Source organism: Heloderma suspectum, chromosome 2, assembly GCF_057233095.1.
Source record: "Heloderma suspectum isolate Gila_16-S chromosome 2, 16-S_ref, whole genome shotgun sequence".
Taxonomy (NCBI): domain Eukaryota; kingdom Metazoa; phylum Chordata; class Lepidosauria; order Squamata; family Helodermatidae; genus Heloderma; species Heloderma suspectum.
The window spans coordinates 367964293-367990179 of NC_139459.1; the positions used below are offsets into that span (position 1 = coordinate 367964293).

Genomic DNA, 25887 nt, shown 5'->3' on the forward strand with positions numbered 1-25887 from the left:
CAGCTGAAGCCAAAACAAGGGCACAGTGAAGGGAGCTAAATCCCAGAAGGGTAACCCTTACAAACTTAAAGTTGGGAGTTAAATCCAGGGTGGGGGGAATCCAGCAAGAACTTGTAGGTCTTGCAGCCGCTCTAACAGAGATTCCTGAGTGGTTGAAGAGAACCTCAACCACATATTTAAACTAAACCCAAGCTTAGAAAGGGCCAATAAAATCAATTCATGGCTCTATATTGACAAGAGCCACTGTACAGGACTAACTAGTGGAGGAGTCTGCTAATAAAACGAAGTGCAGACTAGCTTCAGTTTGGGCTCAGTGTAGGCTCAGGTTTTAGGCCTTAAAGATCAGTTCATTAAACAAAGCACAGAAAAAGATTCATCCCACGTCTGAAAGTTAAACATCATTTAGTTTTTTTTAGAAAACATGCAGGAAAAAAGGCCTACCCCAAGTATAAGAGTTAAAGACCTTAGCTTAACATTTAGTGTGTTTTTTTAAATGCACAGAGAAAGGAGTCAGCTCTTGCAAACCACATCCTTCCTAAATCACCTACCCTTTGTCTTCTCCCCTCCAACAACCCGTTGAACAGAGCACCTCCCCTAAATAGGTCTGCCATTCACTATTCTCTAGAATCCTCTTTTCTAAGTAGGAATCTCCATTCCCAGGGGGGCCAATTGACCTCCATTCCCAGCCACTGGAAGCCAGTGCCTACCAATAGTTCATATACAGCCTCCCTTGTTTTTCTGAAACGAAACCGTCCAATCAGATTCACTGCAGCAGCAGCTGGGCCTGTCTATATAAGGAGGGAGGCGTGCAAGGGAGGCAGCTCTCTGAGAGTGAGGAGCCGCAGTGACAAAACATCTGAACACCAGTGACAAAGCATCAGCACACAAGCAAGTTCAGCACCTGTGTGAGCTTAGCAACAGGGCAAGAAAGCTAAAGCAGTCAACTCTTCCCTCTCTACTCATTGTAAGTAACTATAAGTAAATGACTATAAATAAATTCCCAACCTTCTCATAGTAGCAACTAAGTTTTGTAGTAGTAGTAATAGAACCAGTTATGAAAGTAGAAAGCTAGCAGGGGTGTGGGGGCTATCCAGTGTATTGCACTGTGGGCCACATATATGACTATCTGCCTTCTGGAAAGAAGTTGCGGGTGTGTTGAAAGGGAAAAACTAGAGGCTAAAATTTCAGGGTCCCCAGTGTTAGATATCTGGTCACATTTACTTTAAACAGCCCTAGTTTGGCCCAGATGTTGTAGGTTAGGGTCCTTCACGGATTCTAGTTAGAATGTTTGCATTGACTCAGATTAACTTAAATTCTACAAATATGGATTAAAACAACATACGCTAAATGCATTCATTAAGGCAAGTTTAACAAACACACAAACTTCACTTGGCAAAGCAAGGATAAGACATACTTACAAATCCTCCAGCTGTCAGTTTGGTCACCACTCGCACCTGTACTTTATCAGCAAAGGGAGATGTTCCTTCACCAGCAAAGGGAAATGTCTCATAATACAGGACCTTCAACAAGGCCCTGCAATCAGGAGGAGGACCCCGAGTCTCATTTTGCTCGGACTTAAATACCTTTTTCTAAATTGGTGACCTCCTTCCTAATACATATTCCAAAATTCTCTGATTTATTGGTCTACGTCACACTCTAGGCCACCCTGTTCTTAAAAGTTCCCTCTTATCTCTGATGTAGGCTGTTTACTCTTAAGTGGGCCTTTGTGCTTGTGTTATGCAGTTGATGGCTGCTTTCTACTTCTTTTCCGCAGACAGGGGAATTCCAAGCCACAACGTCTACCCTTGTATAACCTCTGACAGTCACTTTATTTCCCAGAAGGACTCGCACACCGGGAATAATAATACAATATGCCTCATCAATATACATGTACCATCTAAGTAGTTTCTGTGCGTCTTTGCTCCCCTACTTGTCCTGTTAGCCATTAAAGCATTACCCCCCTACCCCACAAGTGCTATCTGCTATGCTAAGTGAACGTTGCAAAAAAAAAACCCCACCTACACACACACAAATCTTTTCCGTTTTCTCAGTGTAATGATCTCTGGGCTCTCAGGGAACAGCTTTGTTCTGCTGAAGGCAAGGTTGCTGAGCTAGAGAAGCTAAAAGAGGCAGTGAGGTTGATGGATGAGACCTTCAGGAACCTAATAGCGGGGTCCCACTCCCTGGGTGAGAGCTCCTCTGCGGTGACGGAGAATAAGGGTCTCAGGAAAGGAGGGTGTCGTTCTGAGGAAAAGGGACATAATCCCTTAGAAGACTAACATATGTCCTCTCGCACTGAGGACGTGCTTCTGGGGGAAGGGGGGCTTGTGGTAGTGGGAGATTCGATAATTGCACATATAGACAGCTGGGTTTGTAATGGGTGTGTAGACCGCATGGTAAATTACCTGCCTAGTACAAAGGTCAAGGATATCATGTGCCGTCTAGATAGCCTAGTAGATCGTGCCGGGGTGGAGTCAGTGGTCGTAGTCCATGTTGGTGCCAGCTATGTAAGGAAATGTAGTCATGTGGTCCAGGAAGCCATATTTAGGTTGCTAGGCAGGAGACTGAAATCCTGGACGACCAAGGTGTCTTTCTTTGAAATTCTACCTGTTCCATGTGCAGGGCCAGCTAGACAGGCAAAGCTGAGAAGTCTCTATGTGTGGATGAGACTGTGGTGCAGGGAGGAGGGGTTCAGATTTACTAGGCACTAGAGAACATTTTGGAGCTAGCCGGGCCTGTACAAGGGGACGGGCTGCACTCAAACCCAAATGGAAGCAGACTGCTGGCACGAAACAGAGATGGTGGCAGAGCAGCTTTTAAATTAAACCCTGGGGGAAAACCAACAGGAGCTTAGAAGCATCCGGTTCAGGTTAAATCATCCCTAGGGAATGGAGATGAAAATGTTTTCTATTGCCCAAATATAGACAGGGAGGAAATAGAACATGAGCATATGGTGAAACATAATGAGTGATCAACGAGGCCAAAGTGACATGGAAAAAGATGCACATGCCACAGACATCTGGGAGAGATCCTGTGTAGAGGTGTTTGTATGCAAATCCTAGATGCCAAAACAGAAGAGCTGGAGTGCCAGGTTTTAAAGGATAAGCTATGTATAGTGAGCATTACAGAAACCTGATGGCATGGAGAGAACCAGTGCGTTACAGCCTCTGGATATAAACTCTACAGGAAAGACAGGGAAGGGTGTACTGAAGGAGGTGTTGCCCTGTACGTCAAAGAGGGCATAATGTTGAGCAGAGTAGAACACCTAAAAGGGGCAGACTCTTCCACAGAAGCACCGTGGGTGACAATACCGGGTTCCAAATCTAATTTAGTACTAGGAACATGCTATTGTTCCCCAGACCAGAAGGCTCAGGGTGACCTTGAGATGGAAAATGAAATCAGGGAGGCCTCCAAATGAGGAAGTGTTGTAATAATGGGTGACTTCAATTACCCCCAGATTGAATGGAACAAGGCATGTTCCAGTCATGACAAAAAGGTTAAATTTCTTGATGCCCTAAACGACTGTGTCCTTGAACAGTTGGTCATGCAACCAACCAAAGGGGAGGCGACCCTGGATTTAATCCTAAGTGGTGTTGCCCCGGACCTAGTATGAGACGTAAATGTTGTTGAACCACTTGGAAACAGCGATCACAGTGCCATCAGATTTAATATATATTTAAGTGGGAAATTGCCCAAGAATTCCGATACAGTCACATTTGATTTCAAAAGAGGGAGAGTCACAAGGGTTTAATCCCTTCAAAATGCTTGGAGGTTCCTCAAAACCACAATAATAGAAGCTCAGCTAAAATGTATGTCACAGTTTAGGAAAGGTTGCACCAAATCCAAGAGGTCACCACCATGGTTAACCAACAGTGTCAAGGAAGCTATTAGAGAAAAGAAGGCTTCCTTCCAAAAATGGAAGTCTTGCCCAAGTGAGGAAAACAAAAGGGAGCACAAACTTGCACAAAGGAGATGCAAGCAGACAATAAGAGATGCACAAAAGCATTTTGAGGAGTATATCACTAACAACATCAAGGTCAACGACAAAGAATACTTTAAGGGCGCGATCCTATGGCCACTGGACAGCGGCTAGATGGCCAATAGGATTGGTTGGTTCCCAGAGAACTGCCTCCCCTCCCCCTTCCCTACTGCCTCGTAGGTGGCGTGGAACATCCTCTGGCTCTATGCTCATAAGAGCAGCGCGGAGCAGGGCAAAAGGGGGCGTTCCTGGGAGCAGGGAGTGCGGAAGTGCCGGTACGATGCTTCCCATCTGGCCTCCCCCCCCGCCCCGCCCCACCCTCTGAGATCCTGTGGCTAGACAGCCAAAATTGGCCATCTAGCTGCGAATGCAGGGCGGCCGGAGAGAGGAGGACAAGATTCCCTCCATGCTCTGCCCACCTTGCATTGGATAGGCAGTTGCCTCCAAGTTTGGAGGCAGCTGCCTATCCCGATAGGATTGCTCCCTAAATATGTCAGAAGCAGATAACCAGCTAGGGAGGCAGTTGGAACATTGGATGACTAAAGGAGTACTAAAGGAAGATAAGGAGATTGCAGAGAAACTGAATGTATTGTTCTCAACTGTCTTCACTGCAGAAGATATAGGACAGATACCTGTGCCTGAAATGGTGTTTTCAGGAAAGGAGTCTAAGGAACTGAGGCAAATAGTGATGATAAAATATGAAGTTCTCAACCTGATTGACAAATTGAAAGAAAATAAATCACCAGGCCCAGATGGTATCCATCCTGTGGTTCTTAAGGACTCAAATATAAAATTGCTGATATTTTATCCAAAATATGCAAAATGTCCCTAAGAGCAGCCCCTGTACCACAGGACTGGAAGATGGCCAATGTAATACCATTTTTTAAACAGGGATCCAAGGGGGATCTGGGAAATTACAGGCCAGTTAGCTTAACATCTGTTCCGAGGAACTTAGTGGGAAGCATTATTAAAAGATAAAATTAGTAAGCACATAGAAGGACAAGCCCTGCTGAAAAAGAATCAACACGGCTTTCACAAAGGTAAGTCCTGTCTCACTAACCTTTTAGAGTTCTTTGAGAGTGTCAATAAACATGTAGACAGGGGTGATCCAGTAGACATTGTTTACTTGGACTTCCAAAAGGCTTTTGACAAAGTCCCTCACCGAAGACTCCTGAGCAAATTTAGCAATCATGGAATCTGAGGAGAGGTCCTCTTATAGATCAGTAACTGGCTAATGAACACAATGCGGAGAGAAGGAATAGATGGTGAATTCATTACATTCAATGGAGGGATGCAAATAGTGGGGTCCCACAGGGATCTGCATTGGGACCAATGCTTTTCAACTGGTTCATAAATGATCTGAAATTAGGAGCAAGCAGTGAAGTGGCCAAGTTTGCCGATGACACCAAATTATTTCAGGTGGTTAAAACAAAAAAGCATCCAAATGGCAAATGCAGTTCAATGAAGGCACATGTAAAGTGATGCACATTGGGGCAAACAAATCCCAATTTCAAGTATAACCTCATGCGATCTGAGCTAGCGGCAACCAAGAAAGACATCTTGGGGTTGTGGTGGACAGCTCAGTGAGAGTGTCAACCCAGTGTACAGCTGCTGTAAAAAAAGAAAAGAAAAAAAAAGCAAACTCCATGTTAGGCATAAGTAGAAAAGGAATTGAGAATAAAACTGCCAATATCATGCTGCCCCTATACAAATCTGTGGTGCAACCACACTTGGAATACTGTGTATAGTTCTGGTCATCACACCTAAAAAAAGATATTGTAGAGCTGGAAAAAGTGCAGAAAAGGGCAACTACAAGGATCAAGGGGCTGGAGGAACTCCACCATGCGGGAAGGTTGCAACAGTTGGGATTGTTTAGCTTGGAAAAAAGGCGAGTAAGGGAAGATATGATAGAGGTGCACAAAATTATGCATGGTGTGGAGAATGTTGATAGACATTTTTCTCCCTCTCTCATACCAGAACCCAGGTTCATCCCATGAAACAGATTGGCAGGAGATTCAGGACAGATAAAAGGAAGGACTTCTTCACACAGCGTATAGTTAAACTATGGAATTCGCTACCACAAGATGTAACGATGGCCACCAATTTGGATTGCTTTAAAAGGGGCTTAGACAAATTCCTGGAGGACAAAGTTATCAATGGCTACCAGTCATGATGTCTATGTGCTACCTCCAGTATCAGAGTCAGTAAGCCTATGTACACCAGTTGCTGGGTAACATGGGCGGGAGGGTGCTATTGTGCTCATGTCCTGCTTGTGGGTTTCTTCTGGGCAGCTGGTTGGCCACTGTGTGAACAGAATGCTGGACTAGATGGACCCTTGGTCTGATCCAGCAGGGCTCTTACGTTATGTTCATCACTGATCATGGGGCATGTCTCTTAAGGCAGCAGCCTTTGCTTCCGATCTGCATAGCTTCAGTCAATATATATATTCATTGATTTAAAAAAAACTGCTAGTTTAAGGTCAGAATTAAGCCTTTCTCATGTTGATTCAAGCTCCACAAAGCCAGAAAATTGGAATCTAAGGTGCATAGCTTATCTGATATGACATCATCAGTGAGGTTGTGCAGTGTCATAAATTGTGCTTTCTTACAACATAACTTCCGTGCACCCACACTTTCAGTTGGTCTTTCATGCCCAAAACCAGATGGGGAGGATGGAGTGTCTGGACCAGCAATGATGCCCCACGTTCTCCTGCTCCTGTATAGCCTTACACATCGTTTGATCTAACGTAATGCTAGAGGAATCCTCCTGTGTGTTGACCCAGGCCTGTTTGTTGTTTACATCAGTCGCTGGCAGGAGGGGTTAAGCAGTGAGAGGGAACCCTCTTCTAGCAACTTTCACAATCTTTATGCTGGTTTTTGTGGTACTACGTTAAGTGTGACTTGCATGAAATTTCAAGCTTTTTGTTCTGAATTGCACCACGATGAATGAGGAAAAAACATTCACTCACCTCTACATTGAGATTTCCATCAGCAGTCATGCTGCAAGAAAGTTGGGGTTTCTTTGGAACCTGAGATGCTTGGTTGGGATAGAATGTGTTGGGTGTATGAATGAAAAATATTCATTCTCTACCTCATTTTGATTTTCACCAGCAGAAATGGTGCAGGACCCATTTGAGGTTGCTTTGCAGCTTGATCCCCCTAGTTTCTGGCAGATCTTGGGACCGATATTGCCCAGCCTGCCCTAGCTAAGCAGTTAGATGATTCCATGAAGAAATGCAGCAAAGGATATTTTGCATTAGGATTCCATGGTTACATCCCAGCACCCAAGTCTCCACAGCTGGGCCCCTTAGGCTGAAAGTAAGATGTTTCTCTGAGTAGAGTCCAGTGAGAGTTGTGCTCCCAATTCCCTAGGGAGGTGGAGGGCTCTCCCACACTGGAGGCGTTCAAGACGAGGCTGGACAGCCATCTGTCAGGGATGCTCTGACTTGGTTTCCTGCATTGAGCAGGGGGTTGGACTCGAAGGCCTTGTAGGCCCTTTCCAACCCTACTATTCTATGATTCTATGATCTTTAATATTCTGGGAAACATCTGTGCCAGGATGTAGAGCGGTGAGAAGTGGACGGTGCAGGCTCTAGAGTCAAAACCGGACAGTGTAGGGGGGCATGGCTTGTGATAGAGCCATGATGGACACTTACATTTCTTGCTTCCACTTCTACCCATCACTTATATACCTTTCCCGACTTGTAATGCAGATGTAATCCATTTCTTTTTGAGAAACTGCAAGGCAAAATGAAGTGGAGCTTTGATTAGGTCTAAGAAAGAGATTTAAATAACTATTTCTCTCCAAAGAAAACCTCTGGTATCCCCCCTCACCTAGTAGGATGAGTGTGGCAAATGTGGTACCAAGCCCATCTAAGCCCCCTAAGACACCCAAGGTTGGCCAACTTGACATACTAGACAGGAGGACAAGAATGTATGGGTGTTACTCCAGCAACCTCACAGTGAATTGCAGGAAGATTGGGCAGAGGCGCTTTACCAGTTAGACTTGAAATGTGTTTGTTTTTATTTCGTTTCTATACTATCCAGTAGCCGAAGCTCTCTGAGCAGTTCACAAAAATTCACAAGATAAAATACAGCATCAATATTTAAATATACAAAATTTACAAAGAATTTAAACAGCTAAAAACAATTTCAATACATACTAGACCTGTTCAGACAGCTGGCATAAATGCCCCCCATCATATGCCATTAAATGCCTGGAAGTAGGGGATAGTCTTAACCTGCTGCTGACAAGATGACAGTGTTGGCACTAGGTGGGCCTCAGTGGAGAGATGATTCCATACTTGGGGCCACCACTGAAAAGGCCTTCTCCCTTGTTGCCACCTTCTGAGACCCCCTTGGAGGTTGCACTTGGAAGAAGGCCTCAGATGTTGATCATAGCATCCGGGTAGGTTCAGGTCAGGAGAGTCCACTCCATCAGGTATTGTAATCCTGAGCCATGTTAAGACTTTATAGGTTAAAACCAGCATCTTGAATTGGATTCGGAAACATACAGGCAGGCAATGCAATCAGGCCAGAATTGTTGGTATATGTTCAGACCTACTGGTCCCAGTTATTAATCTTGCTGCCCCATTTTGCATAAGTTGCAGCTTCTGAACAGTCTTCAAGGACAGCCCCACACAGAGTGCACTGCAAGTACAGGTACAGATTGTTTATTTCAGTTGTAGACCAGCACATGTGAAATATGAAGTACTAAAAATACAGTATACAAGGAATCAAAGCCAAATAACTAAAAACGGTATAATAAGAACATACAAACCCCAATGTCCCTATTAGAGGCTCATGGTGTTTTTTTTTCACTTCAAAAACGCCTCCAGTGGCCACACAACTGCTAACACATTTGTTTGGTCAGGGAGTTTTCCCACTGGGGTTTACATTCCCATGGGCCACATGTGGCCCATAGTCTCCCCTCCACATCCAGCACCCCCCTCCCCGCAATTGGACTTTTTAAAAAGCTTAGGTGTAAGCAAATTTAAATTTTAAAACGTGTCCCTGTCTCACAAACTGCAAAAGAAAAGCCAAGGCGATGCCCAGCTTCAGTTCCTGTATCTTGGTGCCACCACGATATCTAAGACGTTTATCTCTTCTAGGCAGAGGGAAAGGTCTGTTACTTCAGCCCTCTTTCTTTGAAAACATTTCAGCCACTGCGTACCGAAACAACTAAGAACCAGAAATTCGAGGTGGTTTTCACTGCAGCAACTGCAAGCAACGATTAGGATCGGGGCTTTTAGCCCCTAAGCGACACTGTGTCAGCCCGGCTCTGCTGTCAACCATATCGGCACCAAGAGCGGAGCCTCGGGGAAGGCTGCTGGACCCGTTTACTGGGGAGTAAGGCCATGGCGCTGAACGGGCCTTACTTGTGAGCAGGCACATCCAGGACGGCACTGTGGCTTTCTCTGCCCCCCGAAGGTGTCAAGTGCCCTGGGCTGGCTTGCTGAACTTCCTGCCACCTTTTGGACCTCACAGGACGCGCAGCCTCTCAACGGAGAACCGCGTTTCGCAAGCAGAACCGAAACGCCCACGGGCCGAGCGGGTTCAGTCAGCGCGGGGGAAAATATCCAGAACACGAAAGGGAACCCATTGCCGGCAGCCGGCAGCCGGCGTGGCGCCGTGCGATGCGAGCTGCTCGCGCGGCCCTGCTTTGGGAGGTGCAGAGCAAGGCTCTCGCTGCTGGCCTTTCTGAGGGTCAAAGAAATGAAGCGCCTGCCAGAGAGGAGGGGGGTTTGGGGCGGAGGGCGGGCCGCGCCCTCCGCAGGAAATGCACTTTCCCCCAGAGGCCCTTCCTGTCCGGCCTCTTCCCTCCGGAGGAAAGAGGGCTTGGAACTTCCTCCGGGTGCTGCAGCGGTGCCTCGTGGGTGGGGTCAGGTGAGACCCCCTCCCCGCCTTGTGCATTGGGGTGAAGGGGGTCCCTGGGCTGCAGGGGCGAGGGAAGGGCATGGCGGGCAGAGAGGGAGGAATAGTTCGGCCCCAGCGTGTCAGAGGGGGATCTGAGTTTGCCCCGTGGAGTGGAGCTGGACCTCCCCCCATTTTACCCCATAGGGAAGTGGCTTGCGCGGCTGACGCACTCGGGGGGACACACACACCCCGCCCCCCGGGCAGCTTCCTTCCGTCCGTCCGTCCTTCCTCCTTTCAGCAGACCAGGTGGCCAATTTTATCTGCGGGGGGAGGTGTTAAGGGAGACCTGGAAACCTGAGTCAGTGTATCAGACTGATTCATTCATTAAGGGAGCAATCCTATGCAGGGTTAGACTGAACAAAAGACCTACAATTCCCAGCATTCCCCAGCCAACTGGCTGGGGAATGCTGGGAATTGTAGGACTTTTGTTCTGTCTAACCCTGCCTAGCATTGTGCCCTAAAACTGCTCTATATTGACTCAAATAATTGTCCCCATTAATTGGGCGGTGCTCCCTTGCCACACACACATGTGGATCCCCTGGTCCAATTCTGCATGGCGCTGAGATGTTGCCCTCGTTCTCTACTGCAGCGGTCCCCAACCTTTTTGGCACCAGGAACTGGTATTGTGGTCTACCCCCCGCACCACCCCCTGAAGTCCCCCCAGGACAGAACCTACCTGTTGGCGGCTGATATGGGTCCATCCTGGAGGGATTTCGGGGGGTAGCTGTGCCCGGACTGCGGACGCAAATGGCATCCGCTGCGCCCAGACTGCAGACGCAAATGGCGTCTGGCGTAGCTGACACCATTTGTGTCCCTGTTCTTCAAGAAATAGGCTACATAAATCTTTATGTAGCCTATTACTGCAAAGAACATGGACGCAAATAGCACCCACTACACCATTTGCATCCCTGTTCTTTGCAATAATAGGCTACGTAAATATTTACATAGCCTATTACTTGAAGAACAGGGACTCAAATGGCGTCCGCTATGCGGACGCCATTTGTGTCCCAATGGCCGGAGCCAGCTGGCAGCTCTGCGGACTCGCAGCGGAGCGGAGCCGGCCAGGGGCAGCGAGGATTCCAGGAGGGAGGGACGGATCGCCTCCCTCCCGGGGACCCCCGCAGACCAGTTCCTAACAGGCCACAGACTGGTACTGGTCCGCAGCCCGGGGGTTGGGGACCCCTGCTGTACTGGACTGGACAGACTGAGAAAAGCAAACAGAGGTGGGCGGAGGGAGACGAGGGGCCCCACCAATGCCCCCCAGGAGGCAGCTGATTTGGGGAGCCCTGAGAGGAGAGGGAGTTCTGCAGAGAGAGGCAGTTGAAGAGGAGGCCTGTCACAAAGGAGGAGAAGGCTGATAATAACTGAATTTAAAAAGGGGAGAGGGGAAATAAAAGAGAATGAAAAAGAAGTCAAGAAGTCTGAAATGGGAAAAGCAAAACTCAGCAGAGCAGTCGCTCTGTGTTTCTGTGGGGCACAACAATTATGGTCCCTTCCAGTGAGAATGTTTGTTCTGTTCTAGTGAGGCAGCTCCTACCTGTAATAGTTAGGGAATGGAGCCTCCTATACCTCAGAAAATCAGGGAGAAATGTTCTTGGTCTTTTTTAATTGTATCATTTTTTAATTGTAAAACAAACTCTGCCTAAAGTAAACAGAAACATGTGTTCATCTGAATTTTTAGTTCGTATGCATTCTTGAGTTCTGTTGATTAATAAATACACTGACCTTTAGAACTCAGATAACTAATCAACAAAGATTTCTTTAAACAACTGACAGCCTTAATTTAAACCAATTTTAAGGTAGATTAATGAACGAGAGGCTCAAGCAGAAAGATTGCAGCAGCAGAAGGTGTTTGGTTGGGGGCTTGGATGAAGAGCAGAAAAGGCCTCAGGGGAAGGCCAAGAGAGGGAATGTGTTTTTAGTTGGATGAATGGTTAGAGATGGACCTGTATGGGGGGAGGGAATGAGACAATTTCTGATTCTCATGCAAGTGAAGGACTTTGATCTGTGACCCTCAGGTCCTCCCTATGTCTCTAGTTTCTCTTTGAATCTTGGCATTCACCGGCCTTTTATTCCAGATAAGTCCAGCTTCTTAGTTGGAGTTCTCCACATTTCATCTTGTCCTGACCGTATAATGATTCTTTAACCAAACAATGCCTTGCCTTTACAGACCTTTAATAGCACTGTCTCATAAGGCAATCTTTCCCCAGTTACAGAAGAGTTTCTTTGGTCCCCTTGGAGGGTTTTTTGAACACGGATCAAAGATGGCTGACCAGCACTCAGCTAGCCTTGAAGCACGAAGAGACCATGACACCGTTAAGATAAGGAGCAGCAGGGAAAGAATGGTTGAGATGACCCAAGGTGAGGACATGGTCAGCTCAGACGTGCAGCACCAGCGTTTCAGACAGTTCCACTACCAGGAGACTGAGGGCCCCCGAGAGACTTGCAACCAACTCCACGATCTTTCCCGTCGGTGGCTGAAGCCAGAACAACACACTAAAAACCAAATCCTGGACCTGGTGATCCTGCAGCAGTTCCTGGCTATTCTGCCAGTGGAGATGGCGAGCTGGGTGAGAGAATGTGGAGCAGAGACCAGTTCCCAGGCGGTGGCTCTGGCAGAAGGCTTCCTCCTGAGCCAGGCAGAAGAGGAGAAGCAGAAAGAGCAGCAGGTGAGAGCATTTCATCCAAGGGGTCAAGAATGTGAGGGGGGATATCTGAAAACTATCTACTAATTGCCCAACCTGTTCTAGAAATTGTCTGGGGAGAGATGTCCCATACCTCGCCCCCCAACATTTCTCCCTCCCTCATTCCTTGGATACTGATTGCTGTTTCAGGTAAAGGGTCTGTTTGCAGACATGGGACCTGATTTCCCTGCAGTAGAGAAGGCTCCATCAGGCACCAGACAGAGCCCCCCACAAAGGGGGATCAGGCAGGAAGGTGACGAACGTTCTACCTTTCAGGGTAAGGATTAATTTCAGGGTGGCTGTATTTCAATCTCATCTCACTCTCTGGAGAATGTAAGAGATCCTTGGACTCCTTTGATGTTCCCCCTGGATTGTTTCAGGGAGAAGGCGGTTGTCTCCAGCTTTTTCCACAGTTCAAAACTACGTTTATTTTTCAACACTTGAAGATTTTATACATGGACATCAACCGTTTGATTTGTGGCTAAGAGCACAAAGGGGGACATACGCATTTTTACCCAACTGAACTATCAAAATGCAAATTGAAGGTGAGACATCTTGTAATGCCCAGGTGTACTTGGACTTGCATCACTTCCAGTGCAATTGTATGCGTTTGTTTGTTTGTTTAGTAATTAATTACCTTTCTATACTTCCCAGTAGCTGAAGCTCTCTGGGAGGTTCACAAAAATTAAAACCACAGAAATACAGCATAAAATGCAATATGAAATATATCTTAAAAATACAAAAATACAACCAGAATAAAACTTGAGCAGTAAGTCCTTTTGTGTTCCAAGAGACTCACTTCCTAAATCTCTGAGACAAACATGTGCTACTGGCTTCCCATCACCTTTGTCTCATGCAGGGACAGCGACGATGCTGGCAATAAGTGCAGAGCCATCTCTCTTTCTTTGTGATGGAGTGGAACCGGATCAGGTAGGCAGAAGGATCACTAGGAACACAGGCAGGGAGCAGCCCAGGTGCCTCTGTCCCCTGCTCACTTCCTCAGGGCCAAATGAACCTCTGTCGTTAAGTTCCCTTCTGGCAAACTAAGATTCTACAGAGAGCCCTACTGGATGGGACCAAAGACCCCTCTAGTCCAGCATCCTGTTTCTCACCATGGCCGACCAGATGCCTCTTGGTGTCGGGATTGATTCTGAGTGCAAGGAGATAATTAGCAGCTCAGATTCAGAAAAGGGACAGCCAGAACCAGGGGATGCATTTTCCCAAGCCAGTTCAGATATGGGTTGGTGTGCTTCTCAGGTTACTAACTACCAGATGTCCAGGCCTGAAGCCCCACCCCCACCCCCCTCTGTGAGAAGCCGGGGGGGGGGGGCTGTGACCTAAGAGATGCTAGACTGCGGCGCAGAGCTAAGACGGAACTGTCAGGGGCGGAGCTTAGATGGTCAACCCGGTTAACGATGAGATGCGTGAGAGGCGATGTAGGGAAGCATCACTGGAAGAGCAGGACATCCCTCCCTAAGTTAGTCTAGCCAGCAAGCCTCACTTCACATCATTCCTGTTCCCATTTGAATCCCCTGGAGGCATTCCTTTGTAGTCTGAGTGTCTTAGAGGATTTGCTTCTGTAATGAACCTTTTGATAATGAATTAAAGGCCTGAGACTGAAGCCTCTCTATTTGTGTGTGTGAGTGCATCAGGAAAGAGGGGGCCCAAGGGAAACGTGACACTTGGGAAGGCAACAAGCAGGACAGGAGGGCCATAACCATTTCTTGCTGTTTTCCCGCCAGCAACTGGTTTTCACAGCAAGCAAGTTTCAATGCTACAGTACAATGCCCATCCCATCCTAATTTATGTTATCCTTGAGAAGGAAACATTTTCTTTTTTCATCCAGGGTCTGGTGACTTTTGAGGAGATTGCTGTGTCCTTCACTGAGGAGGAGTGGGCACTGCTGGATCCTGACCAGAGAGCTCTGCACAGGCAAATCACAGAGGAGAACTGTGAAATCGTGGTCTCTCTCAGTAAGGCTCCCAGTTTTCTTGTTTAATAATACTGTTGGCTTCCAAATGCAATAATGGTGGAGAAGATAATATTACCAGTTTGGGGCACATATACTATATCATTCATTTATCCAGTATTTTGAGGCTGCCTTTGAGGTAACTGCCCTCAGAAGGCACAGTTCAAAAAGAAGAAGAAAATACATTGAGTCATATTTAAATCATCAAATAATTCACACTATTTTAAGACACCAAGTAAAAGATGCAGGCGTCAAACATGCCAGAACATTTTCACAAGACGTATTAAAACAACTCAGTCTCAAAAAGTAGCAGCAGCAAAACTGGGGAAAGGCAGCATAGGACAGGCACGTTTTCAAGGCATAGCTGAAGGCCTGGCCTGCAGGGGCCATGGGGAGTTCAACTGCATATTTCAGCACCTCCAGATCCCTTCTTACAGTCTACCAGGACTTGCCAATTTTTATGTACTAAATTATTCACAATCCTGCCATTCCCTTCAACAACAATCCACACAGGAGCTTTCACCAGTGAGACATCAATACAAAATACTAAAAAACCACAACAAAATCAAAACAACAATCAGCATTTAGTCAAGAAATTGTCAGGAAACATTAAGAGCTGCAACAAATACAAACAGAACTGACCTGCCATAGAATCCTAGCAGCCAGCCACCCAAAATGAAGTTTGTTAAGAGAACTCACATCCAGCTGTTTCTCTCTTAGTCTCTTTCTTTCAAACTGGAGTCTCTCTTCAGTCATAGACACCCAGATCACATCATCCTTAGCTGGGTGGAGGGATGGGAAAGAGCTGATTCTGTCTGAAAGCAACAGAACTCTGGGGTTTACTGTGTTTTGAAGACCATAAAAAAGTAAATAAGATACACCATCATATTAAAATAATCAAATAATTAACACTCCACGTTGAGGGGCCGTGTGCAGTTTGATTGTATATTTTAGCATGTTGAGATCCCTTCTTTCAGTTTACAAGAAAACATTAAGAGCTACAACATGTACAAACACAGAACTGACCCACCATATAAGCCAGCACCCCAAAATGAAATTAGTTTACAGAACCCAAACCCAGCTGTTTCTCTCTTAGTCTTCCTCTCAGACTGCAGTCTCTCTTCACACCCAGACAGCCAAATTATATCCTCCTTAGCTGGGGTGGAGGAATGGGGAAAAGAGCTGATTTTCTCTGCCTGAGAGCAACAGGCAAGCCCTGAAAAGCAGGTAGAATCCTGCCAATATGGGTAGTCCAGGAGACTAAAGAGGGTTTAGTAGTGTGGACCCAGGTCTGATACTACAAAGCAGTTACAGGAAGATTCCTGGGTGGTGACGAGTTATTCTGGGCTAAAAACAATGGGATTTTGACAACTGCTTGGCAGAACCATCTCCAATGGGAAAGTAGACAATTTGGGATGGGTGCTCAGTGAAGGAGGTGCTGAGCCTGCAGCTATTCAAGATTGTGTCTTTCCTGGAAGACTAAGAAATTCTTCAGCTGCTAATTTCCATGGTTAAGAAATGCATCCCATCTCAGTCTTTTCCCTTCTTCCCTCTACCAAAATCATTCATTGAGGTTGCACAATTATTTGAAGTTCTGTGGCTAACTCGGTCTTCTACCACTTTCATTTCTTCATTGCAGAAGGGGACAGGTGGGAAGGGGACAGTAAGAGAGAACCATGTAAGAAGTCACCGAAAAGGGATAGATATATAAACAGCAAACAGCAGAGAAGGAAAACTCAAGCAAATCAGAATATGAGGAATAATTATTTTGCTTCTCGGGGCAATGGCTACCATTATATAGCAATCCAAAAACACACACATAAAAGACAGGAAAATAATACGTTCCATATACATAGGAAAACTTTCAATTCTGAATCAAATGTTAAACCTCACTGCAAAATTCAGACATTGAAGAAACCTTATAAATGCCTGATATGTGGGAAGAGCTTCAGTCGAAAGACACATCTCACTTGTCATCAAAGACTTCACACAGGGGAGAAACCGTATCAGTGTTTGGAGTGTGGAAAGAGCTTCAGGAAGAAGGAACAACTCACTGTGCATCAAAGAACTCATACAGGGGAGAAACCGTATGATTGTTTGGAGTGTGGAAAGAGATTCAGTCAGAAGACCCATCTAACTTCTCATCAAAGAACTCACACTGGGGAGCAACCATATCATTGCTTGGAGTGTGGAAAGAGCTTTAGTCAGAAGACACATCTCACTTCTCATCAAAGAACTCACACTGGGGAGCAACCATATCATTGCTTGGAGTGTGGAAAGAGCTTCAGGAACAATCATCATCTCACTGATCATCAAAGAACCCACACAGGGGAGAAACCATATCATTGTTTGGAGTGTGGAAAGGACTTCAGGAACAATCATCATCTCACTGATCATCAAAGAACCCACACAGGGGAGAAACCATATCATTGTTTGGAGTGTGGAAAGTGCTTCAGTCAGAAGAGACATCTCACTTCTCACCAAAGAACTCACACCGGAGAGCAACCATATCATTGTTTGGAGTGTGGAAAGAGCTTCAGTCAGAAGACACATCTCACTTCTCACCAAAGAACTCACACCAGGGGGCAACCATATCATTGTTTGGAGTGTGGAAAGAGCTTCAGTCAGAAGAAACACCTCACTTCTCATCAAAGAACTCACACCGGGGAGCAACCATATCATTGTTTGGCGTGTGGAAAGAGCTTCAGGAACAATCATCATCTCACTGATCATCAAAGAACCCATACAGGGGAGAAACCATATCATTGTTTGGAGTGTGGAAAGCACTTCAGTCAGAAGAGACATCTCACTTCTCACCAAAGCACTCACACAGGGGAGAAACCATACCATTGTTTGGTGTGTGGAAAGAGCTTCAGTCAGAAAATCACTCTCAGTCAACATCAAAGAACTCACATGGGGAGAAGCTACATCATTATTTAAGGTGTGGAAAGAGCTTCAGTAAGAAGGAACATCTCAGTGTTCTTCCAAGAACTTACACCGGGGAGAAACCATTTATATGTTTGGAGTGTAGGAAGATTTTCAGTCAGTAGGAACATCTCACTCCGCATCAAAGTAATCACACGTGGGAGAAATTGTAATACTCCAATTTTTGAAAAGGCAGATCATATATTTTTGTCATACTTTAGGGAAAATTTTGCATCGTAGTTTGGCTTTCATTGGTCTGGTGAAGTTCTAAGCAACAAGTCAAAAATTATTACGGTTTTCCTGCACCATTAAAACCTGTGGCAGCAACTGCAGTCCAATTAAGTCATGTGTGCTTGGTATCGTTCTGAAGCTCCAATGCTGCCAGTGGGGCTGGTTGCAGATGGATGCGATGTCTCAGTGGAAATCTAGTCGATTCTCTGCAATTCCTTTTTCTCTAGTTTTGAAATGTGATTTCATGTCAGAAAGCACTAGATGTTACTACATATAAAAGAGGCAATGGAGTATTCCTCTAGCATTGCAGTAGGATTCAGATGTTGATACTACAGCACTGGAAGATGGAGAACCCTTAGGTCTGGGATAGTTAGCAAATACTAACTTTTGTGGAATCACTACCAAATTACATCGATTTCTCGAGTGAATGTCTGACTGCGGCTCTATGTGATAGGATACTGGGCCCAACTTAATAGTACAGACGCCGTCCTCCATCTTTCCCATGTTGCTAAGAAGTACTTTTGCCCATAGATCCTGCATCTCTTCCAAGTCGTGAGCATTCACTGTTTTTCTCTCTGTCACGCCTTCTTCCTCAACTACCTGCTGCAAATTAACAGCACTGACTAATCCTTTTTTATTTTTCTTTCCTTGTCTTGCAGCCCTTTTGCATTGACTTGTTAGGGTCTGAATTTGAGTTTGTATCTAGAAATTTAAACAACCTCTCTAGATCCTTTTCCTGACAATAGTATACTTTTTTCTCCTGCTTCCTTATATTTTTAATATTTTTTCTTCTGCTTTTTATATTCCCCCTTTCAATCTCCTTTGTCAGCATCTTCAGTATGGGTCTTTAACATTTTCTTAGTTGTTATCCTAACTTGAGCAATGCTTTTATCTGTTCCTTTTATCCCAGCTCCCCTTTCTTGGGTTTTATAATTCTCAACCAACATTGTTAACAGTCCATTACTTTCTGAGAAGACATTTTTTATGAGGGCTAATTCCCTACAAACCATAAGAAGCCATTCTTCAATTTGGAGATCACCTTCCTGTATTTTCTCCGTCTGAGTGGAGATTGGTTTATATTTTAGGATTGGAACATTCTCAGCAAGCTCAAGAATCTGTCTGTGTGAGTTCTTCTGTCGGTTTCTCTTTGTCCATTGGCACAACCTTATCCTCCAGCTGCAATTCCTTCATGGTGGATGTGTATTGTGCAAAGGCCAGCTCTGGGGCTATATCTATTGAAGATCTCAAAGTCCTAGGCTCTTGTATCGTTCCTTTAAGGTCCATGGACCAGTCCAACACAGAATCCATAGGTAGCTATCCATCCTGTACTGACACTTGGTGGGCAAGATGTTGTAATAAGGGCAGATAGAGAAGAAAAGCTGACTCGCCATGCAGGAACAGCAGCTCAAAATTATTATTTTTAGGTTATAAACAGATAATAGTCTCCCTCATGCAGGAAGTCAATTATCTTCTTGAAAAAGTGGTTATCTGACAATAAGGTATCAACAGTTCCAAACTGACCTTGGCATGCCTTAATGCCAATAATGACGGGTGTGGGGAGGGCAGTCGTGGCTTGCTTATCATAGAATAGTAGGGTTGGAAGGGGCCTACAAGGCCATCGAGTCCAACCCCCTTTCCTTTGGGAAGGCCAGGGATGCAAGCTTTCAGTATTTCAGGACTGCCTCCCAGCTTTAAGCTCCGACTGGGGGTCTGTTTTCATGAGTTATTTGGTGCGAAGTTACAGCAGTCTGAGTTTCTTCGCAACAGATGCCGTCATCACCAATCCGCTCCATCTTGAAAGGCCGCATTTTCTGAAACTCCTTTTACTCTGACTTTTTTCCTGAAAGCAGCTCCCTGGCGGTTTTACCTCAATGTGCCATGCCCCACCCCACCCCATTAAATCCTGGATGTGCCTCTGTGACCTGGCAGTGATGTGGTCAAGAGGGTGAGACCCCCCATTCCCTCTTGTTTCCCCATGGAAGTAGTTTTTCCCATTGAGAAAATCCCCAGGAGCGCAGCAGCGACCCCTCACAATACCGCAGTACTGGGAACAGTCATTCACCTTAACTGGCCTGCTTTTAATCTTTAACATATCCCCCTATTCTTTGTGTGTTTATACAAAGAGTAAGAAATCTCATTCCCCTGCAGTGAATCTTTAACATTTCTCTATGCATATGGAGCCAGGGTATTTCGCTAAAGCGTTTAAGAGTTAAAGGCTAACTTTAGTAACTTGTGCTCTTTTGCTTCTCTGATGCTCTCTTAAATTGCTACTGTGATGCTGTGCTTCTTTGATGTTCTACAGTTTCTCTGATGTAAAGTCATTTCTCTGTTGTTCTGTAAAGTCCCTTCTTCACTTTATCACAGTAACAATCTTGCAGGTTTACGGGGAGCTTCTAATTATGAGCAGGGAGAAGGCGAAAGGGAAAGGGGGGGCGTTGGAAGCACTAACTGTGCAGCAGAGTGCTGGAATGGGGTGAAATTGTGGGGCTCAGATGCTGTTATGAGAAGCTTTCAGATGCTGCACTCAAGACTCGGAGATTTAGGCTTCTCAAGGCAAAAGGGTCCACATTGGTGAAAGGGGCGGGGGGAGATGATGTAGTAGCATGGGGGACCTTCAGAATTGTGAATTAGTTGCTCTCCATCCATAATAACATAGTAGCATGGGGGAGCCTGGACAGGGGCAGGAAACAAGTCTCTCATTGGCTGAGCAGCCCCTGCCAGGATGATGACATTCAGGTCTACAAAAAAATGGTGGACTTGCCATACTGTTTGCAAAGAAATGCCCTTTTTTTAGTGAAGCAGCTATTAAAGTCCCAAAAGGTTAATAGGTGTTACACATAGACATAGAATCATAGGGTTGGAAGGGGCCTACAAGACCATTGAGTCCATCCCCCTGCTCAATGCAGGAAGCCTGATTCCCAGGCGGTCTCCCATCCAAGTTCGAACCAGGGCTGACCCTGCTTAGCAGTATGAGGACTGACAGGCAGTCACTCTTGGCTCCTTTTATGCGCCCAACCGGGCTCAGAATAAATTTATGCAGGCCTTCCTTGAGGTAAAAAGTGCCTTCACCTCAGCGAAAGTCCTTGTGGGAGGTGATATGCCACTTTTGACAGGAACCTTGACTCTTCCTCTGGGTCAAACAAGCCAGCAAGGATGTGAACAAGAATTCCTGACAGTCTGTGAGAGCAGGATCTGGAGAGAACAAACTAAAATAGGGAGGGACTATACATCTTTCGGGCTGCGGTGGCTTAGTGGTTAAGACGCTGAACTGCAGACTGGAAGGTCGACAGGACAGCAGTTCGAGACCCGAGTGCTGTGTGACGGAGTGAGCTCCCATCTTCAATCCCAGCTTCTGCCAACCTAGCAGTTCGAAAGCAAGAAATTGCAAGTAGATAAATAGGTACCGCCTCGGCAGGAAAGGTAACAGCGTTCTGTGCACTTCGGTGTTCAGTCATGCCGGCCACATGACCACGGAAGCGTCTTCGGACATCGCTGGTTCTTCGGCTTAGAAACGGGGATGAGCACCGCACCCTAGAGTCGGACACGACTGGTTGGGGACACCTTTACCTTTTTATACATCTTTCTCCTCCAGACATTGATACTACGCTCAGATAGACCATTTCTTCACGTCTCAAGCCTTGCAGCCAACAGCCAAAGATGCACATATTGGCTCAGTCATGGTGTCGTAGTATGGTCCCATCACCTTAAGGCTTAAATTGATGATTCACAAACTTGTACTCGGGTGTGGGGACTGGATGCCTCCTTACTTACATATCAATCAGTAGTGGATAAGATTAGACACCACATAGAGAATTTTCTTAAGAAAATTCCTGCCCTGGTCCTCAGGGGCATCGCTCTGTGACACACTGAAGGTGGTCCTGAGGGGTTACTTTATTCAAGAAAAAACCCTTCTACACAAGCAAAAAGAAGGCAAAGAAGAAGGCAGTTAAAGCGATAGAATATCTGCTAACTGTATATAAGAGGGCGGGCAACAGCAAACCATGTAGAGAACTGAAGGCCCAAAGTGCAGAGTTCCAAGCATTGGATTCAGATGACATCCAAACCTCATTAACTTTTCTTAACTTTGTTTGGAAACAATTGCTCTCGACTGCTGGCCAGTGCACTAAAAAAAAAAGAAGGGCTAGAAGCTATATTCTGGCTGTTAATAACAAGCCATGAGTATTCGTGACAACAAAAAAAAAAATCATTAGCTCACAAGGAATATCTAAACCCGAGGAATCTGATCAGGAAATTAAAGAGGCTATAATGAAACCTAAACCTGGAAAGTCACCTGGAATGGATGTGGGAATTTTTCAAAATGTTTTGCGATGACATTTTGCACATTTTAAAAACCCGTTGAGTGATATTCTAGCAGGACAGGAGTTATTACATATGTGGAGGAAGGCCAGGGTGATGCTAATTCATAAGCAAGGGAAAGTTCCACAGCAGGTGGGATCATATTGCCCGATTTTGTTCCTTAACCTTAATGCAAAAATCTTTACGGCAATAATGACCAACCATTTGAACTCATTTATTGGTGAATATGTCCATTCTGATCAAATAGGTTTCATACCTGGGGGACATTTTGGGATGCTGATACGTAGAATGCTAAATCAAATCTACCCTCATACGTTAAAACACAAATTTATTTTTTGTCACTAGCCTTTAAAGCCTTTGACCAAATGGAATGACCTTATATTTTTGAATTATTACAGCCATGGCAAGGACTGGGCAGCTTTATCAGATATTAACTCCTTTCCTGCTAGAATATAATTTATTAGATACATGGAGGAAGGCCAGGGTGATGCTCCTTCATAAGCAAGGGAAAGATCCACAGCCAGTGCGATCATATTTTTTATTTATTTGAAATATTTTTTGGCCGCTTTTCAGGGCAGAAGCCTTCCCAAGGCAGCTTACAGTAATAAAATACATAAAAACAATTAAAATATTACTGTCCAATTTTGCTCCTTAACCAGGATGCAAAAATCTTTACAGCAATAATGACCAGGCAGGATCCCAGTCTCAAAGGGTTTAAACGGGGATCAGGAACACTGGGTAAACCTCTCTGCTGATGACATGAGGCTATCCCTCTCGAATGTGGGGCAGGCCATGCGGCTCTTGCTGAAATACTGCCCATTTTTCATAAGTCCTAGGGGCTCCCATTCAACTATAGCAAATTGGCATTGATATGTGTAACTACACCTCAGGAAACCCAGCGTATGATTCAGAATCAGTTTAATGTGATTATTTAGATCTGTTCCTTGAGATACTGGGGTGTACTTATCCCTAAAGATATTTGCCAGCTGGTCAACAGAAATTGTAACCCAGGAATTGCAAGTATTAAACCTGAACTACAAAACTGGGAATACTGAAGCTGACCCGGTTGGGTAGGGTAGCTTCAGTCAAAAGGATGTTATTTCCCAAGTTGTTTTATCTCAAATGGTCCCCATACCACGTTCAGAGAGTAAGAGAAAGAAATGGCTGGAGATGGTAGAACCATTTATTAATGCTGGTAAAAGGAACAGACTCAAAAGGGCCAGTGTGTAGACAACAGAAAAAAGGCAGTTTGTCCATTCCAAATTTTAAATTGTATATGGCGGACTTTCAAACTTGTCAGCTACTTCCTATTATCAAAGGAGATATCTCAATCTCGTGGGTGAAAATGGAGGTACTGTGGAACATCCCTCGTTTTGAGGCTATTCTGTTTATGAAAGCTACAAAAGTATCCATGGCCAACATAGAGAACCTTTTTTAGAAAGCCACATCATGGAGGTCTTGGGCCAAGATACCCTTACCTCCTTTCTTATTTATTTATTTTATTTATTAATTAAATTTATTAATCGCCCATCTGGCTGGTCACCGAGCCACTCTGGGCGATGTACAACAATAAAAACAGCTCATACAATAAAATTCAACATTACAAACATCACATTTCTAAAATTACCCTAGCCACCCCAAATGCCTGCCTGAACAACCACGTTTTTAATGCATGGCGGAAGCTCATTAAAGAGGGGGCATGGCGGAGTTCCCTAGGGAGGGAGTTCCACAGAGTGGGGGCCACCACAGAGAAGGCCCTCTCCCTCGTCCCCACCAGTCTAGCTGTCCTGGCTGATGGGACAGAAAGAAGGCCATCCGAGGCTGATCTTGTTGAGCAGCCTATCTGGTGTTGCTGGAGGCGCTCCTTGAGACAGGCTTGGCCGGAACCATATAGGGTTTTAAAGGTCAGAACCAACACCTTGAATTTGGCCTGGAAAACAACTGGTAGCCAGTGCAGCTCCTTCAGCACTGGAGTGATGTGATCTTGCCAGCGGCTGTCTTTAATCAGGCGAGCCGCCGCGTTCTGCACCAGCTGCAGCTTCCGAACCGTCTTCAAGGGTAACCCCACATAGAGCGCATTACAGTAGTCTAAATGAGAGGAGACCAGGGCCTGTATTCCTGATGGGAGCAGATGGTCAGGAAGGTAGGGGCACAGCCGCCATATCAGATGGAGTTGGTATAGCGCTGTCAGGCTCACAGCTGACACCTGAGCCTCCATGGACAGCTGGGAGTCTAAGATGACCCCCAAACTGCGGATCTGGTCTTTCAAGGGTAACCGTACCCCATTCAACACCAGGTCAACATCCCCCAACCTCCTCTTGTCTCCTACCAAAAGTACCTTGGACTTGTCAGGATTCAGCTTCAGCTTGTTCCTCCCCATCCAGCCACTCACCGTCTCCAGACATTTGGACAGGGATTCTATGGCCAACCTTGGTGAAGATTTGAACGAGAGGTAGAGCTGCATGTCATCCGCATACTGATGACACTGTACCCCAAACCTCCTGATGATAGCCCCCACCAGCTTCACATAGATGTTAAATAGCATCGGGGAGAGGATGGAACCCTGTGGCACCCCACAAATGAGCGGCCACGGGTCCAAAACCTTCTCTCCCAGTGCTACCCTCTGGTACCTGCCGGAGAGGAAGGACTGGAACCACCATAATACGGTGTCTCCAATGCCCAACCCCTCCAGGCGGTCCAGGAGGATACCGTGGTCAACGGTATCAAAAACTGCTGAGAGGTTGAGGAGAACAAGGAAGGAGCATTCGCCCCTATCCGGAGCCCTCCTCATATCGTCCACCAAGGCGACCAAGGCCGTTTCTGTCCCATGCCCAGGCCTGAAGCCCGACTGAAATGGATCTAGATAATCGGCTTTTTCCAAGTGTGCCTTCAACTGCATCGCCAACACCTGCTCAATCACCTTGCCCCAAAATGGCAGATTCGAGACTGGGCGAAAGTTGTTCAGAACTTGGGGATCCAAGGAGGGCTTCTTTAAGAGCGGTCTTATCACTGCCTCCTTGAGGGCTGATGGCATCACTCCCTTCTCAAGGGAGGCGTTCACCACTGCCTTGATCCCCTCACCCAGCCTCTCTCTGCAGCCCATAATGAGCCAAGATGGGCAAGGATCAAGTAAGCAGGTGGTCGGCCTTACAGATGAAAGCACCTTGTCCACTTCATCAGAAGGAAGAAGCTGGAACTGATCCCACAAAACCGGTGTACTTCTGATTCCTTTTCAATGATCATCCCCAATTTTGGGACCCACATAAACTATCACAGTATTGACTTTAGAAAGCCAAAGTTATTTTTCATCTTGGGGACGTGTTTTCGGGGGGCAAGCCATTCTCTATGGCATATCTGGTACAGGGTTTCCCTGCTGGAGTATTGAGCTGGATGCAAAAAGTACAGGTTGATGCATTCACACAGAGATTGTACACAGCAAGGGTGCACCCAGGTCACTCACTTCATTTGAGAAGCTACGTGAACAAAACAGTAGACCTCACAGAGTTCGTAGATGGTAGTAGTAGACCTGTGTAATTTAGCTTAACCAGCAGTTTTATGGTTAAGTAATAGAGACTTTTACACCAGGCCTTAATCATATGCCTGGTTACCTCACCCTTTTCTCATAGAGAGTGGTGTCTTATCTCTCCTGTGAGCTGGGAGGCTTCCACTTCCCCACTCTCTGGAAAGGCAATTAGTTTCCCACCCTGGGATGCTTCGAGCACCTAAGGCGGAAGGAAGCCCCCACTTCTAAGTGTGTGTGTGTGTGTATGTGTGTGTGTGTGTATATATATATAGCCTGTCAGCTATTGAACTTGGGAGAGAGAAACCAATATAAGCTTGTACTAAGAGCAGAGCAATTTGGTCTCA

At 45.8% G+C, this 25887-nt stretch overlaps 1 protein-coding gene across 1 annotated transcript in view; it reads left to right on the forward strand.

Annotated features, from left to right (window-relative positions):
- Positions 1 to 8642: 8642 nt before the first annotated feature.
- The window catches only part of LOC146355946 (uncharacterized), a 30394-nt gene continuing 13149 nt past the window's right edge, over positions 8643 to 25887 (forward strand). Inside the window, 7 exon segments of the mRNA XM_084831146.1 lie at positions 8643 to 9864; positions 12105 to 12563; positions 12729 to 12855; positions 13438 to 13508; positions 14425 to 14551; positions 16187 to 17460; positions 17544 to 17629. Coding sequence (XP_084687272.1) covers positions 9694 to 9864; positions 12105 to 12563; positions 12729 to 12855; positions 13438 to 13508; positions 14425 to 14551; positions 16187 to 17460; positions 17544 to 17629 — 2315 coding nt within the window. The 5' untranslated portion in view covers positions 8643 to 9693.